General features: G+C 39.4%; 1 protein-coding gene across 4 annotated transcripts in view; it reads right to left on the reverse strand.

Annotated features, from left to right (window-relative positions):
• Positions 1-7,667: 7,667 nt before the first annotated feature.
• PROX1 (prospero homeobox 1) overlaps positions 7,668-18,647 on the reverse strand; it is a 49,901-nt gene continuing 38,921 nt past the window's right edge. For 3 of the 4 annotated variants that reach the window (XM_088161187.1, XM_088161186.1, XM_088161185.1), the window contains one exon: positions 7,668-13,475. In XM_088161187.1, coding sequence (XP_088017313.1) covers positions 13,287-13,475 — 189 coding nt within the window. In that variant the 3' untranslated portion in view covers positions 7,668-13,286. The remainder of the gene's footprint in view (positions 13,476-18,647) is intronic. The other variant, XM_088161188.1, reaches the window with a different exon arrangement.

Genomic DNA, 18,647 nt, shown 5'->3' on the forward strand with positions numbered 1-18,647 from the left:
TGCTTCAGAATTCTTTTTTTTAAGTTGGAAAAATAATTTTAATTACTTAAAAGTGGAGGAGGCACCCCTTTGCTTCACTGCCAAGCAGAGAACATTTGGGACTGCAGCCCCGAAGTCCTGTGCTGTCCTGTGTCCATTGTGGGATCATGTAGGCTTTGGGGATGTTCAGGAAGGATTGGGTCCTTCTTCATGGTTCTGTTTATAAGGTCCTGTAGGGAGCCCAAAAGTTGGCCCCAAAGGCTGGGAGGAGGAAACGTGGGTTTGCTCTTGTGCTCCATAGGAGTTGCTCCAGCTGAGTCAACTAATTTTGTGTTTTCTTGCAGGATTTATTTGCTTAATGGACCTTTATTAGTATTTTAAGACCCTTATGATGCAGAACCCAAGCCTGGAATGGGATCAGCAGGTGTACCCCTGGATACCAACTGCCTGGCTGGGAGTAAATTGTACCAGATAAGAAGGCTGCCCTCTTCTCTCCTGTGCCCTCCGTGTATCACTTATTTTTTGGGATGGACAAAAAAATATTCTTTCACATCCCTTTCAAAACAAACCCATTTGAATCAGACCATTGCAGCAACAAAAATCCCAACCAGGAGCAACAGGGGGGGAAAAAAAAGCACACAAGCCAACACCATCCCCCTCTTCCCAACCATCATCTTTTGCCATGAACTAAAAACCAGCAGCTTCACTTGATTTCATTTTTGGTAATAACAACAACAGAAATTTGCATCTGGGCTGACAATGTGGATAGTGAGTGTTAGCCCAGTGCGATTTGAAATTGGCAAGTTATAGCAACCCTCTGGAAAACCAGGATTTACAAGGGAAATGCTGACAAACACTTAACTACAGTGGCACTTGCTCTATACTATATAACACATAAAACAGTGAAATGGAACATAAGTCTCTTCTAATTATTGAAAATATTTTGGGGCTGCCTTGTGCTAAAACACTCATTTTCATCTTGCCTTTCAGATAATTTTTTTCTCTCTCAAAGCAAATTTTGTTCTAAGTCACCTATCTTTAAAAAATGCTATTAATCACATTAAAAGAGCAGCATTCTGCATGTGATTTTTGGAAGGCTGTATATAATAAGAAGTCAAGGCTATGTGGACTTGCATGACACCATATTATTGCATGAGCAAAAAACCAATACTAAATAGTAATAACCATTTGTCAGAGGCGGCACAGAGGATTATATTATAACCCTTTGTGTGTGTGTGTGTGTGTGTGTTTGTGTCTATCCTATATAAAGCAATCAGACACCTTCCAATTTCCAAACACCTGATAATGCTAAAGTTTATTTTATCACAGCCAAGGTTATATTTTCTTTCACTTCATAGTGACCCTAGGAAGAAGAGGAATAATGGATCGGGAACCTATTATAGCTATTCTGTGTTAAACAGCCAAGTAAAGGGCAAATATAGTTCTGTAGTGGAATCAATCACTGAACCCATCAGTGAGAATGACCCTCCTGGCCCCCACCTTCTTCCCCATGCCTAAGAATTTGCCATATTCAATCTTTAGGCTCTGAACCCAAATGCCCTTTGAAAGTGAATTTATGATCACTTCATCACACTGTCTATTAGCTCACTTTCTAACAAATAGGATTGAGAAATATATGGCAGGAACTGCAACGGCACATTTCCAACTAATGGTTAAAATGTCAGGGCGATAATGTACAAGTGCATCTGCCCTCAAACAAAAATCAAACGCAGCTTTACAAGGGCTGTCGCCATTCCACTTTAGTTAAAGACTTGCAAGCTTCCTTCTTCCCTTTTGCAGGGCTGCAGTTTGGAAGCTGCTGCATCTCATCAGGGCTCGGTTTGCCAGTGCTGTACTGTACTTCATTAGGCAGCTCTATTTAATGGTTTCAACAAAAGCCATCATTTTAGCCCAACTGCCTTGACTAAATTAAAATTTCCAATCTCTGTTTTAGTGTTCTGCAACTGATGTATACATAAGCAAAACTGGTCAACATCTGCCAGGGGGTTGGCCAAAAGTTCTGTAAAGATGTACTTCACATTTCTGAAGCATGTGCAAAGTAACAACGTACTTATCCTCCTGAGGGCTCTCATGATTTTACTTCACCATTTGTTCAGACACACTTTAGCAGCATATAAGCCATACAGTTGATTCTCCCCTTGGTTGCAGTTTTATCTGTAGTGTCATTTTGAGTAATTGGGGTATGGTAGCTGATCAACTTTCAGGTTTCTCATTGGCAGAAAGGGACTGTATTGGCACCAAGAAAGAATATGATGGGTCCTCTCGGTGCCTGAGCAAGTGTCCCTCTTTTGCACTTGGCTACCCAAGGCCATTAGAAAATAAGCTTAATAAAGCAACTCAGTGTATACATCTTAACTATTCCCAGCCAAGGGGATGCAGCTATAGAAGAAATATTTTAAACCAATATGAAAGATGGTAAATGTACATATTTAGTCAGTGATCTGTGAAAGTTTTTGAATTAGTTTTTAAAGCTTTGTTAAGACCAGAACGCACAGATGTTGAAAACAAGTTCAGATGTAGCGACAGATGGTATTTGATTATGAAGCAGACTGTTCATATAATACAAAGATGCTGCTTCTGCCATACACAAGTAACTGCAGAGAGTGCAGTAGAAATTTTGGAAGGCAGAGCAGTTCAAGAGGTTCTTTGTGCGGCAATAACTTTCACGTTTTTCCAGCAGTGCTAGAATTGGGATAATTTTCTTTCTTTTACAGTCAACACCCTCACCCCCCTTCCCCCACTCGCCATTTTCTCCCCTGCTGTACAGCTCTCTTGCACTTTTTTTGATCCTCTTTTCAGGTCATTTGAAATCAGCTTAAGGATAACTACACTTTATTTATATTTATGGAATAACAAAGTTCCTTAAGGTTAATAATAACAATAATAGTTATTATATATTCCTGATATTATCTGTATAAAAAGAGTACCGTGTTTTGGCCAAACCCTGAATTTTGCAAGTGATGTAACACTATATCCAGAATCACTGGGTTGCTGTCTTTTCCTGGGGACAACATACGTGCCTGTTTGCTGGGGCTGCTATTCACCTTGTCTAAGGCACCGTCAAGGTGGGTACTGAGATCTCAAATGTGGAAATACAGGGAGGGAGCAGCGTGAAGGGCAGGGGTGCCTGACACTGGGCTCCACACTGGGCACCAGCTTCACCCCACTGCTGTGGTGGGGGGTCCGGACCCTTCCTGCCACTGCTGTGCCTTTTGGGTGCCTTTTGGGTGCCTTTTGGCCACTGGCTTTGTGTCCCTTTGCCTCTGTGGCCTCAGGCAGTGTCCACCTGCCCGGCCTTTGCACAGGGTCATTGTCTGGTAGAGCTGGCTTTCCCCCTTGCCCCAGCACAGCACACCTTGACCTCTTCCTTCCCTGCCATCGCTGGCTCAGCCACCCTGTGCTGTCACCACCGGCTAAAGGCTGCTGAACACTCTGGAAATTTCTGGAAGGGCAGAAAACAAGGTGCGAGCAGCAGGCTCTTCCCGATGGCTGGGAGAAGCCTGGCTCACGGGCAGGGACATGCTGGGCTTGGGTGGGCTTCTCAGCTTCCTCCGCGCTCCCCCCAGCTCTGGGGAAGCCAATGGGGGTAAAAGTGTTTTAACACACTGGCTCCGGGCCCTGGCAAAGGTGCGGAAGGGTGCCAGGGAGGAAGGTTTCAGGCCGGAGGCAGAGCTGGCAGGGTGTGGGTGGTGCTGTGAGCCGTGTGTGTGTGCGGGCTGCGAGCGAGGCACCGCCTTGCTGAGCCGCGCTGGAGCTGCAGCCCGGGCTGCGGGAACGGGGCTGAGCCCAGCTCTGCCGAGGGCAGGCGGGGGTCCTGGCCAGGCGGTGCCACCAGCCCGCAGCCCCGCTTCACCCCCCGTTAAATGGAGTTTATTCACGGGGCAGGAATAGATTTGAGCGCAGCCTTTTGAAAGTGCTCGAGATTTTTTTTCCCCCGTGGCGCTCAGCGAGTGGTGGAGCTCCCCCCGCCTGACTTCCAGGTTTCTCCCAAAGCTGGGGAGCCACAATGCATAAGTTGGTGTAAGAAAGCTCATTTTATATTATACCGCTTCCAAACACACACATTTTATCAGGAAATATTTGAAATACACCCCTTGACCCGTGTGTCCTTACGCTCCCAGTCTGTTTGCAGTGCGAGAAAAGCTCTGGTTTCCAGAGAAGCCTTTGAAGCAGTTTAAACCTCTGCCTCGGGTCTTGTTCAAGATCCATCCCTGACTGTCCTGTGGCTTTTTAAAATATGCCAGCAGCTACTGCCATGCATGAGGGGCAGGTAAACCCCCAGTCGGAATGGCCAGGCAGGCATGCAGTCCCTGGGGCGGGTGTGTTGTCAGAGCCTTGTGTGGATTGCTGAGAAATTGTAAAAATAATCATAAAAAAAAAAAAAAAAATCTAGAGTGCCTCCACTTCAGAGAAATCTGGCCTTATGGTTTTGAGTGGAGCATCATCTCTTCCTTTAAAAGCTCTGACCAAATTATAGAGCTGATAAACGATTTCCCTTGGTTTTACATGTGCTGGCATGAATTATCCTTGAGTGCTGCATATTAGGGTTGTTTTGTACTAAAAGGTGTTAAACACTTGTAATAAATATTTTTCCTTATTTCCCCTAGGACACTGTTCCATCTCTGGTTGGTGAAGCATAAAAAAGAGCTGTCATGCCCAGTTTTAATAGGCAATAGGATTTCAAGCCCCCAGAGTTGTTTCACAGTCTGGCAGTGGCCATAATGAAACTGGCCACTGTTGCCACAAGACTTTTTCCTCTCATGCGTTCTCCCCTGTTACCTCCCACAGCTGCTTGACTGGCAGGTCTCTTGCAAACCACAAACATATTTACATTGGAGCCAGTAGTATTTCTTTAGTTATCTGTGCCATCTTTCTCGGTTTTTATTTTCCTTTGACTAGATAGAGACCCAACCTTAAGCCTAATTTTAAAGGATAAAATTAAACCGTGCATGCAATTAACTGCATTTGGGTATGAACAGCAGTTCATTTTCATGTGTTTTGTTGTGAAGCAAATAGCTGGTTTGTTTGTTTGTTTGTTTTTTCACACTGATTCCCAAATAAATGGGAAAGTACCACTATTCACTCGCCCAGGATTTATTCAGGAAAATGCAATCACAGCCTCCCAGGCTCTGGGCAGAGTGAGGTGGGGGGGTCCTTTCTCTGAAAACGAGTCAGTGCCTCACTCTGCTCTGTAGCTCTGGAAAGAGTCAGGCTAACCTAAGCCAACAAGCATCCATTTGGGTGTCTAAAATTTTTTAATATTGAAATAAAAGATACCTCTTTCATGTCTTTGAGTACAGGTATGGTTGTGGTCCTAATAAACCGTACACAAAAATGGCCATTGTAGCAATTGATGGATTTTCTGCACCTACCAATCTATCAAGTTTTAACAGGCAGCTTCTCCAAATGCCCCTGCCCACTGAAAATCTGGGAAAACAGGCAGGCCCAGAGGGTCAAACACTTGGATCAGGCAGGGCAACAACCCTCTTACCCCCAGCTCTTTTTATCTGCCTTCACCCTGAGAGCCCTTCACCCCCACTCAACCACAGAACTCAGAGCAAAGATTTAATTTTGCGTATTTTGTTCTTAAAACAAACACAACGCCATATTTTAAAAGTCACAAAGATGAGTTTGGGGAAGCACTGGAAGCCACTGCAAAGAGTGAGGGACGTATTTGCCATTATTTCCCAAATGTAGTCAGTTGTATGCTGCCACTCTCCCTGCTAACAAAGAGGGAAGACTGGATCAGAAGGGATCATCTCCATAGAAATTGTGTTGGCACAACCTAGACTGGGCATAAATAAGTGTACAGACCAAGAAAACGAGAGCAATTAACCCTTTCAGGCTCTCAAATGACAAAATGCAGTTTTCCACAATCCGCTGCTCAGTAATGTCATGTGTAAAAGACCCCAGTTGCTAGTGGTGGTCTCAGTGACATACAATCATTCAATTATTTGCCTTGCTCAGGGATAATTCATGTCTTCCTTGTGATTTTTAAGCTAGAACATAGTATCTTTCTTATTGTAAAAATTCCAGGTATTAGGGGAACTGAGGATTTCCAAGCACAGATGGCCAGATCTGCAGAACTTGGATCATTTCAGGGTGCTTGAAGCCTGGGAAAGTTGATTTGGCCCTCTGCAATGACAGGGACTACTTGCCAAGTTCCAGTCTAGCTCTGAACTCCTGCAGTATTCTGAGATGCCAATAACTAGGATTTCTTATTTAGAGATCTGTATGCTTTCCACTGCAAGGTAAAATGGCAAATAGTGTCTTGCATTTCACAGAACCAGTATATTTGAGAGAAAAACTGAGAGAGGCACAGAGTGAGCTGACAATTACCCACACAGCTCATTACCTTTTGGTCCATTAACTGGGTACCTGAGGATGATCTCCCTCTCCCTCATCTAGTTCAGTCTTCATAACTAAGACAAAAATTATTTTAGTATGTTGGTTTGGTAGTGTGGATAGATGTAACTAAGGACAGTCAATTTCTTTGCAGTAAAACCAGAGAAGATCTCACATTTAAATAACTATTAGTTATGTGGATGTAACTTCGTGACCTCCCACAGACCTCCTTTGCACCTGGTGTTGATGTGGCCCAACAAATGCAACTCCAGTTGTATAAAAATACATAGAATTTTAACTGCTGTTGCAGATACGAAGTACTTATTTAGTTATTACAATGAAACTAAAGCTGGATTCAGGCTTCAGCTCAGCTCTAGTGTCCTGAGGCTGAATCAGGGAAGATACTGAAAATAAATGACCTCACATCAAAGTATATTTTTAACACGCTTCTCCTTCAAAATCAGAAGAGTCTTGCAGGATTTTGTGATCTAAATAAGCTACAGTCTCACTGCCATCTGCACCAATTCTAAGCCAAAAAGAGAACTTTCATATCTGAAGCACAGGCAATCATGTAAGTAAAAGGTGCACTCAACCCCAAAATGTTAAGATACGTATGAAACAGCAGACACAGCAAAGAGCAAAAGAAAAACTGTGAACAAATGCATTTTGAGGAACAGAGGAACAAATGCATTTGTGTAGGAACAGAGTATTTATGTGTAGTGCTGATGAATACACAGCTTGAAACAGAAGAGATCCATGAGTGATGGATTGTAACAAAAAAACCAGAGGATGGTATCTGGTCACTACCATTAACAAGGCCAAACTGGTAAGGGTAAGGGGAACAAATGTGAACCAAATGTGAACCACCACAGCTCAACAAGCATTATCCCTGCATTCACCCAGCTTGGGGAACTAACTCCCTGTTGCAGGACACCAGCATGGCAGGTATACCCAGGAAATGATTAAACAGTACAAACAAAATAGCTCACATTGGCCACATTTAATTTAAAGGGCTGTCTATGCCTCAGACATAACAGGTCTCTTCCAGGGAGTTATTCCTTGGCAGATAGACTATTGCAAAATAACATTCATTATCTTAACCGGCGCTGTGCTGGAGGTAGGACACCCAGGCCATAAATCATTATATCCGTTTTGCAAGAGGGCTGGTAGTTTCATTAATAAATAATTTGAACTAAGGGGAAAAGAAAACCTTCAGAGGATTACAGTGTTAGGCACGGCCAGGCCACAGCCGAGCGGTTCAGGAGTTCACCTCCTGATGTGGGGCAACGTAAACTTTTGGAAATAAATGTAAACAATGGCAATGAGCTTGTAATTTATATTTTATTTTGCACAAGCTTGCATATATACTGCACATACATTCAGTTTAGAGAAGATGGAAGGCACACAAGGCAATTGAACTACTGTATCCTTTAAGTGGTACAAAGCAAAAAGGTAAAAGTCTGGAGAGTATACAAAAGCTTTAAACACACAAAATAAAATCCACCCCCCCAACATTTTTCCTGTGTTTATCTTAAATTTAGTAGCTGCCAAGCTAGAATTGTAACTTTTTTTTCAATCAATTGTCTACTGCACCTTTTTTTTTTTTCCAAACGGACAGGGGAGTCTTATTGTTTTATCTTGTCATCAATTAATATTACAGTACATCCTTGGTAATACAAAATTGTACACCTTCATCAAATAAATTAGGATAAATTAAACCAATAAATTATGCAAAGTCTTCAGAACAATAGACGACAACAAAAAAATCCACAGTTGAAATTGCCTCTAGCTAAAAAATAAAATAAAAAAAAATCAAAAATTGACTTTATCAGTTCAGTTATTGTACTATCTTCAAATTAAAGGGTCTTTATTACAAAAAAAAGAGCTTAATAATGCTATTTACAACATATTGCTAAATAATATAAAGGCAGTGTTTTGTCACTTTTGTAACTATATACATATGAGTAATGGCTGGGACAATATCAGTTTAAACCTTAACCTTTGACTCTTCTGGGCAGCATTAAAACCAACCTAAAGAGGCTTTTTTTCCCCTCCTTTTTCAGTTTCTGACTTACGTTTTATATGGTAATGAGATGGTTATTGTGTTTGTCTGCTATCTTACTCGAGTGGTACAATTAATGCAGAAGGTATGGATTTTAGAGAAAAATGTAAGCTCACTGTTTCTTCTAGATTTGTTTCTACATATCCCAGTATTTGTGCATTTGGAAGGTGGCTGCTTTGGGAGAGAGGTGACTGTGGCTCAGATGAAAAGACTGAATAAAGTCATAGTGCCACCACCTTTCATACACTAAAAAGGATATTCCTAAGAAGATACAAAGGTTAAATACCAGTTTTCATCCCAGCTCTAAATATGAGCATTTTTATCTTCAGTTTATAGATGGTTTACAACCAACAGTTCTACAGAAAACAAAATTGCATTTCCTTCAACAGAACATTTAAGTGCAATACAGTAACTGCTTACTCATATAAACCAGTTACATTCCTTAAGGGGAGCTTTTTGAAAACAATGCGTATTGGAATTTTCAAACACAGAGTTGGTACCAGAAGGAAACATTTGCACTATTAACACCAATGATTGCTATATAATACACATGGCAAATATAGTTTTTGCTTTCACTTCTCATGTACAGTGCTCATTTTGGGGGTTTTGTAAACCACTTTCCATTTTTAATATATATATATATATCTTTCTGTATATATATATATGTATAATCTTTCAATGCTGCTGGTGAAAATCCTATCTTTAAAGCCACAAAATCTTCACCTTTATTTCTTAATTAATATTAACCTGTGGAAAAAAAACATTTTTCTATTAACTGACTTCATATACATAGAAAAAAATTCTGCAATTTTACAGAAACTGTATTACCCATTCCCTTGACATCTGATGAAAGAGACTTAACTTTTAAAAGTAGAGAGCTGGATTTTCAAGAATGCTTTCAACTATCTACACAGTTACTGTAGTGTTTCTTATAAATTCAACAGATGTTTTCAGAATGTAGTTATTAAAATCTTATGTCTTTATGCAAGAACAGCCGTAAGGTTGAATATTTACATTGCTTTATAAAAGTTCCCCTCGATTTTCGATGTTCACCCATATACCTGGTACAGTAACAAAGATTCTGCAAACTTAAAACACTTTAATTAAATAATACTCAGAGGCACAAAGCAAACCTCAGGAATACATGGGTGAACACTTCCTTAAATAATTACTACATTCTAACATCTTCCACGTGTTTACCATTAAATGTGAAACGTTCCCATTAAACAACCAGAGATACAGTAAGAATTAAATGTTTTGTAGTTTCAAATAGAACATTCTTCTCACAAAACATAACAAATGTCTAAAATAGGTTCTTAATCTAGATAGGAAAAAGGTAAGCTTTTCACTTCATACGCATCTTTTTTTTGTGTGTGTGTGTGTGTGTTTTTGTGTAAATATACATACATATGCCCACACATGTTGTCCTGTGTGTGTGACCACATACGTATCTGTATATGCACATATGTCACGTATGAAATATTGCTTCTATACTACTTTTCATCAGGCTAAGAAAACACAAGATTTGCACCACAGTTACAAAAAATTGGCTTCTACAAGAATTTTCAAAACTCGAATGCTGCTCAAACAATTGAGAAAAAATAATTTGCGTTATCAAACTGTTCTAAAAATTCTCTTCTTCAAAAACGTATTCTCCTGCTTTGTTTTTTTTAATTTTTTTTAATTTTTAAAAAGACACAAAATATGCATAGCTATCAACATTATGTCAAACAGCCGGGAAAAAAAAAAAGTCAGTGTTTATTGCAGCTGTAGTAATTGAAAAACAAAGTTTAAAAGATGAAAATTGTAAGCCACAGAAGGCACAAGAACAATTGTACTTGTGGGGGAAAAACTGGTATTTTGAAGGATTTTTTTTATCCTTCCGCTGGTGCATTTAAGGTCTAGGCACAGACTATAACCTCAAGTTTATATGCAGAAATAAATCTGAATTAGCAGTAAATGAATGGCAAGATGGCGTTTCTACATGGATTTCGAATTTCTTTTCCTATGTAAACCTTTCATTACAATAAAAGTAGCCTCCTGCCTTTTAGCCATTTTTAGTGAAATAATATTGAGATCATTTAAAAGAAACTGGATTGGATTCTACTTAGAATTTAGTAAAAGCTATGCCATGTATTTGTAATTTTAGGTGAATTGGGAGGCACAAAGGCAATATGGCTATAAAATGCAGAAAAATCACATAACCGAAATGATCAAATTATCATTTATTCCTTTTTCAGAACAAGGAGGTTTTTATTTTGCTTTTAAGATGAAATTTCTATTCCTAATTCCTATGCCTCATTTACTATTGAGATTATACTACTCATAAATAAATAAATAAATGCAACAACATCAAGTGTTGAGTACACAATTTCACTTATTTAGATTATGTGAATCCCATTGCTGCCAAATAATAATAATAATATTAATAATAATATAATAATAATATAATAATAATAATAATATAAAGCAACGGTAAAATCACAGGTTGAGATGGTAGCTAGTAGTATGTCCACATAGTATGATTAAAGTATGGCTTTGCTTTCTTATGTCCAAGGTAACATCGCAAAGTAATATTTTGCATCTCATGGTATGCCAATGATGAACTTACTGTATTAAAACTTGAGCATTTTATGCCACTTCTTCCCATAAATCAAAAAAAGTGCATGAACACAATTTTCATCCTTTCTTACTCAGAATTCATTGGAGTTACATCTTTATGAAGTGTAATGTTTACCAAATCATGCACACACACAGAAAAAAAAAGGAAAAATGAAATAAAGAAAACAAAATAAAATGAAATAAAATGTAAGAAAATAAAGGAAAAAAATCCTGTCTACTGTAAGGATACGTACAGTATTAGGTACTCTCAGGGAGTCTAAGATCAAGATTTGTTTTGCTTTTAATGCATAGTGAAAATGTTGGCACTTCATCCCATGCTATTGTCTGCATTGCCTATACTCCACAGATACTGCCAGTGCTTGAAAAGAATGACAGGGAGTCAGAGGATTGTGCTGTTTAATTTGAAGTCAGCAGGTTTTTAAGGCTTTCTGCTAACAATAATTGCTTTCATACATTTCTGTCTATCAGCAGTATTTGTAAATGAAGTGAAATTGCAATGATCAGGTCAGCTCTTCAGTCACATGGGTAAACTTTCACTCTCCAAAGTCAAAATGTAATTTTAAAATAAAGAAGATACCAATATCCTCAATGGTCTAAATATAATTCACGGCTAATTAGGAGCTTCCTCTAGATTTAGATTGAATTATGTAGGGGAAAATAGTATTGATGATAACAATAAATTCTTACTGCATCCGTACAAAAGACGACAAAGAAAATGACAAATACAGTGTGCCATAGCATATTCAACCTTCCCCCAAACTTCTGGAGACGATTTCTTTCTGAAAACATGAGAAAAGGAGATCCACTGAAGAAAGCATGAGAACTAGCAGCTAGCTTTCTTTCCTTCTTTCTTTCTGTCATATCATGGTGTAGCATTCAGGCAAACCCAGATCCACCAGGGACTTTACACTAGTCATAGCTCAGGTTTTGGTCACCACTAGCTCCAGCTTCAGAAGACAAGTGCAGCCACATTGCTCAAATAGATTTCTTCTTTCTCTTTCTTTTTTTTTTTTTTTTTTTAATTTTAATTTTTTTATTTTTTAAAGCTGCACTTACTGTAATTTTAAAAATCCAATTTGGCTATCTGAACCCTGCATAGCCAGGAGGACACTGTGATTTTTGTATAATGCTTGATTAGATTTTTATGAAAATATAATTTTTATTCTTCTGATTAGGAAAAGACTAATTATATTTTATAGCTATGAACAAGACTTTTTTTTCGGTTTTTTTCCTTTCATTTGCCTCAGTATTGTGAGGTGAAGACTTTTCTACTATATCTAAGATTGTTCAAAAAGTGCTTTTCAGGACAGATATCAAATATGGACAGGAAACTTTGTATGCTGGAAAGGGGATCTTAGGTGGGCAGAATAAACTAAGAAAAGAATAAATTTAGGGATTAATGCCACTTAAAATAAGACTGAGACATGGCAATATACGGTATTGAAGGTTTCATTTTTACTCTATGGAGAGTGAAATGCTTCCGCTTTAGTAAGCTGACCATATTCCAAAATTAGTGTGGTTGATACAATATTGTGCATGAATTACTGGCCTAACCCTGCAAGAACAGTATTTGATTTGTGCAAACATCCCTTACTGCAATTTAGAATAACAAGAACCTGGCATGTTGGTTACTGGTGCAGGGTATCTGTCATTTCTGTAAGGAAAACATGAAGCATAGGGTTTGCTTTTTTGGATGTCACTTCTTGGAGTGAGTACCTAAAACAGATGTATTTTTTTTGAAGTATGAAACAAAATCTAGTTATTGATTAAAAAGTATATAAATACAAATAAAAAAGCTCGAAGCTTATGAAGTGACTCCACAGAGTTCAGACCTTTAGCAGTATAAACATAATATAAACTTCATTGTCTGTAGTATTGTGCCATGACATTAGTCTCACCAAGACAAAATGCCACTTTGCAGCAAGCAATAAATCTGACAAAGCATTTTTAAACATAATGCCCTAACTTGCTAAGACAGGCTTTTACACGCTTCCAAACTCTTCTCCCTGAAAATTAACCCCGTTGATTCTTCAAATGTTAAGGGTCTCGGGCAAAAGTAAACCAAAGGCTGAAGTAAAACAACCATCCCCTTGGAACTGAACGAAAACTTATATCCAGGAGGGATCAGTCTAATTTCATATACATATATATATGTATGCCATACACATATATATGAAATTAAAATAGAGACACACATGACTTGGGCATCAGAATGGGACTGCTACTTTCATACATTCATAAATAGCTGCTGAACTCTCTACTCATGAAGAAGCTCTTGTAGGCAGTTTGGGGATTTGAAAATCTCAGGGACCTCACTGTCCAGCTTACAGATGACCTTGTATATGGCCTTCTTCCAGGAAGGATCAACATCTTTGCCTGCGATAATGGCATTGAAAAACTCCCGTAACGTGATCTGAGCCACTTCCAGGAATCTCTCTGGAACCTGCTGATACAAGGAGACAATGGCATTAATACAGTTTTCAATTTCAAGTCTCTGGTTCTTCAAAGGAAACTGAGCTAAGTTCTTTCTTTCAGAAAGGGGCTTACATAGCACCTGCATTTTCTAAATGTGGCAGCCCTCTATTCTCTTATGCAAAGCTGTTATATATAGTACTATAGCAATAACTTTTATAACATGTGTTAGAGATCTTTGTAAAGTCTACTGACAGAATGTAGGTAACAAAATGTTACTGTCTGAGTTGGGAGAGTAGGGGATTTATAGGATATAATTAGCAGGAGGGGAAACAAGCACAATTGTCTTTAAGGAAAGAAATCTCTGCTTGATATTTTACCCGTGCATTTATGGCCATGTTCCCCTCTCCATCTGAGAACTAATATGAAAGTTATGCACACACAGGAAGCCCTTTGTACCTTTGTGCTTGACTTTGGTCACAACCAGTGGTGAAAGCAGTCAAAGAAATGGGGTATCTCTGAATGTTGTTTGTAGTTTAAAACCAATCAAGCAGGAAAGCCTTCAGCTAGTGGCTTGATTCTGTGGCTGCTATGCACAAGAACCCTGTATAATAGCTTTCTCAGGAGACACTATGGCTTTTCCTTCTTTTTCAGCACACAAATCCCACCCTAACTTCTTTAAGGGTACATTGTGCTCCAAGTGGCTTCTGAGCTGGGATGCTTAAAACTCATTTGTGGTTTCTAAATGTCACTGTCACTTCACGGGTGAGTAAAACACCCAGCTAGAAGGAACGTGCCACTCTCACAAGCCCCTGAAAAATGGGTGAATGTTAAAAACCACAGTTACCTCCAAACTTTAGTAATTCATTCTAAGTAGCTGTCTCAGGCACCAGCACCACCTTCTCACCCTTTGCCTCAAATGATTCAAAAGCAATCACTCTAATGAACTGTAGGGCAGTTGCAAGGTTGAGGTAATCTCCATAAAGGTATTATTTTCCATTTTTATCACGGAAATATGTCTTCACAGCTCTAGAACTGCTAATACATGGCCGGCCAGTAGCCAGCATGCTTATAATAGCAAGTATTCCCTCACTGCTATTCTTTGTCCCCTCCGGCAAGAGGAGTTCTCCGACCTGCACTGGGAGCCACTTGAACCATTCCCGTGGCAAAGAGACACTTGGGCAGCTCTCACTGTTTTACTGAATTCATGTCACACTGCCAGATCAAGGCCAGCTCCTTATTCTCTACTTCAGGCTTTTCTTCTTGTCCCTTTAGAAGCCACTTTCAAAAAACTTGTCTGGAAATGCGTGTGATCAATCTGATATGACAGAGCTCTGGAGCCTCACCTGTCATTGTTAGGGAAACACCAGCAGTTTGATAGCCACGTTCTGCCATCAAATAAGCATGAGATCAGCTCCCCCTGACACCAGCTGATGAACTCTGCTTCCAGAAGCCCAGAGAAGTCCTCTGTCTACCTCTGAGAGTGAAATCCAGCCCCCACATGTTTTTGGGTTTTTTTCGTTCCAAAAGCATCTGTGGATATTTTTCATTCAACAGGGTGCACAGAAAGACACATCTTTACAGATGGTCTATTCCAGCAATAATTAAGAGAGAAGAAATTAACTATTATGTTTCACTTACTCCAGCTCAAAGAAATTATTTAAAACTCCCCATAACCACTCAGCTGTTCAGGTATTTGGTAACATGGCTACAGAAAATACCATGCTTTTCTCATTCTTGCATTGCTATAAAAAAATTACATGCTTTTCTGTTCACGTAGTTCAGTACTCACAAACTGTTTATCACCCTTAGTATTGCTAGGCACTAACCAAGGGGAAGGAGTTTCTGACTACATGATATTAGAAATCAGGAAAATGAGTAGATAACCAAGTTTATGGAGTAGACACCAATGTTAATTCATGAGAGCAAAACCTTTTGATTTTGGTATCCAGTCCAGAGGACCAACACTAGAAGTCTTTCTTCCCTCCCAAGCTGAGAAAGAGGCAATTACAAGCACCTATATGAGAAGCATAAAGTCTAAATGCACAAAATCCTACCTCTCTTTCCTACCTCATGGGTACACTCATGACAACTTTAAGCATGGAAATGACAACCTGGGTTTTAAGTTGGGCTTTTGCCATTCAATTTCTACCTGTTCATTTGAAAGTCTTCCAGGTACAGGATGCTGCTTTCTATGGCAGTGTGAAACCCCTGAACCTGTAGCTTCCAGCCTTCACTGTAGTGACATACATGCTTTCTTTTTAGACTAGGAGTTATATTTTAAGGTCCAACTTTATTGTACCCAAGTCACATCTGCATGGTCAGGCCTCTTTGAACCTGGTACAACAGGCTGAAGAGAGCAGCCCACTAACATAACAGTGAACAAACCCAATAATGAACAAAGCCCTGTGGGGGCTTTGAAGAGACAAAATTTTTGAGCTTTTTCTTCCATTGGAGGCTTCATCTTGTAATGTTGAGTTCCTAAGGATTGCCCCTATTCCTAAGGCATTAGAACCATTCATAGCTCTTTCCTTTTGGGATGTTATTAGCAATTTTTCACGTCAGACTGGATTACACACATTATTTTGCATGTTGTAATGTGAATTCCATTGTGATTAATCCCACAGGATGGTAAGTCAGCCAACACTTTTCCTTTCTAGAAAGAGTATCTGCAGTGGTTTTTATTGTTTGGGGTTTTTTAGATGAGAGAGAACTAGTGAAGTCCAGAGCCTGAAAATAAATATTTAAATGCATGGGTAGATATATTTTTCAGTGGGCAATTAATCAGCCAGCCATGTTAATTATGTGTCTGGGGGTGGCATTTCCCTGACCCTAAGTGATGGCAACCTATTCAGCGCATCTTTACACCTAACTGACTGAACATCTCTGAAGTAGGAACATCTGCATAAAATGCTTCAGTGACAAATAAACTCTATCTACATTGCTTTTAATAGAACCAACAATCCCTAGTATGAACCCAGGGCATTTTCTTAGCATCAGGTGGCAGCAGTCAATCAAAGAATCACACTGTGGATTCACCAGGAGGAAAGACAATGAGGTCTGGTCGGGGAGGCTAGGTGGGTCTCAGGCTGAAGCCTCCACATTAGTGTGATTTAGAAAAAAATCTCACTTTGCTGCATGCTTTGTCAATGTAACTTCACTGCCAAGGGAAAAAGTCGCAGGCCAGACTTTGGGCCAGTGTAAACCAGCAGAGCTCTGCCAGCCTCCGTGCAGTTACACTAATTTATACCTGGTACACATCAGTCCTGTACTTTCTAATGCAGTCCAACAACCTCCATGGTGCCCCTTCTTAAGCCTTAGCCATGTTATCACGTCCCCTTTGTCTATGAAAACTGGGAGGGAATTAAAGCTCTCATCTGCTCTTGTCTATTTATGCTGTTTTAACTGCTGGCATTTTCCTTGGCTTGAACAACAAACCTGAACTATTTCACTCCTGGGTTTGTATGTGCAACTATCACGCCGGACCATTTGGGTTAGTGGGGGAGTGCTTTGTTAAAAATACTCAGCACATACTACTTCTATGGAAGCAAAAGTATAGCTGCAACGGCTCAAAAGTTGCAGTCAAGTCAGACCTAACTAACTCTTCTTTCACACAGAAGTATACATAGTTGAAGAAGCTTTATAAATACTTGTTGAATTTCTTTTCAAGGGAAGTGTTACCCAAAAGGAACTAGGGATTGAGAAGGTAAGGGCACTTCCTCAGCAGGTCTAAGTCAGCATTGCCTGAGGAAAATCAGTGAAGCAACTCTGACTTGAAGCCAATAGAGAATTAGGTTTCTCTTTCTGATGGACCTTAAAAATCATCGTTGTGAAGGAGGGCACACTAAAAGTAGCTGTGTGTCTTAAATTGGTGGCCAATAAATGACCCTGCACTGTTTTTCTCATTATTAGGTTGTCTTGTATCTTCTATCTTTTATTAGTTAATTCTTTGTTTTTGTTTTTTTTTTTTTTTTGAGTTGTGTAGCAAAGACTTTTTCTCCCTTTTCTCCCATTCCTCTCATCTCCTCCCCTTCCCGAGCCCTCCTCCTCTTCCCAGTTGCTTTACCTTCAAGGATGATTTGTTTTATTAAACTGACTGTCCCCAGCCTCTGCAGTACATAATAAAAGCCTGACATAGCAGCCTGCCTGCCTTCTGTGTCCTGCAGATACTCATCATAAGTGTCAGGACATACCAAGGTTAGCGGTCACTGGAAGTGCGCTCGCTGGCTCAAGCCTTGCCAAACATGCTTGGCAGCTGAATGAATGTCACAGAGAATAGAAGGGGAATTACAAAGGTTAGAAAGAAGACAGTCTCTCCCTCTCTCTCTCTCTCTTTTTTTTTTTTCCTGGAGATATATAAGCTGATTTTTCACACTTCTGAAATAAACATCAGCTCATTCACAGTTCTTTTCCAGCACTTAAATCTCTCCCATTGTCGAGCAAACCTTTAATTTCTACCCAAGCATTATTTCTTCATTAGCAAAATAAGATGCTTAAATTGTCTCTTAATAGAAAAGGGGAAAACAACCAAAACCAAATGACAGAACAAATCACCAGTCTGCTCTAAGATTTATATGTGCATTTCATGTTGTTAATCCTATTAAGGGTGGGCTTCTTTACAGTTAATCTTTAAAACTTTCAAAAATTCTTGCTCAAGTAGTAAATCTAGATGATAGGAAAAGCAATACAGATGTAAAGATCACAGAATTGTGAAAGTCAAGTTAAAACCGATATTCCAGAGAATTGTGTTTTGTTTTTTTACTATAAAAGGGCAATAAAATGCTGACTGTAAGAAGACAATGTCAAGGAGAAAAGGGTATTGGTATTTTGGATACTCTTGACTGCTCGCCTTGGAGAGAGAGTTATTCTTGTCACAAACCCTTTTGTCTGCATCTGCTGACTGCTTGCCTGTAGCCAGCAGCATACTTTAACTGTTTTGTCACCTCCTAACATCACATGCATCAGCTGTTGTGCTTTTGTTACGGGTATTGTAGAGCTAATCCACTGTGGCTGTTCTACTGTGCAGTAAATAAAACAGAAACTGCTTCTCAGACAATTCTGCATGAATATTTCAGATGGCTTTTACAACTCTGATTCACAAAATAAAATACACCCCCCCTCAAACTAGACTCAGATGCCTCAAAGCTAATTGCATGCAATGACCTCAGGCATCAGAAACAACTGTTTTAGTTGGATAAATGAATAA

Source organism: Sturnus vulgaris, chromosome 3 (genome assembly GCF_052056855.1).
Source record: "Sturnus vulgaris isolate bStuVul1 chromosome 3, bStuVul1.hap1, whole genome shotgun sequence".
NCBI classification, from domain to species: domain Eukaryota; kingdom Metazoa; phylum Chordata; class Aves; order Passeriformes; family Sturnidae; genus Sturnus; species Sturnus vulgaris.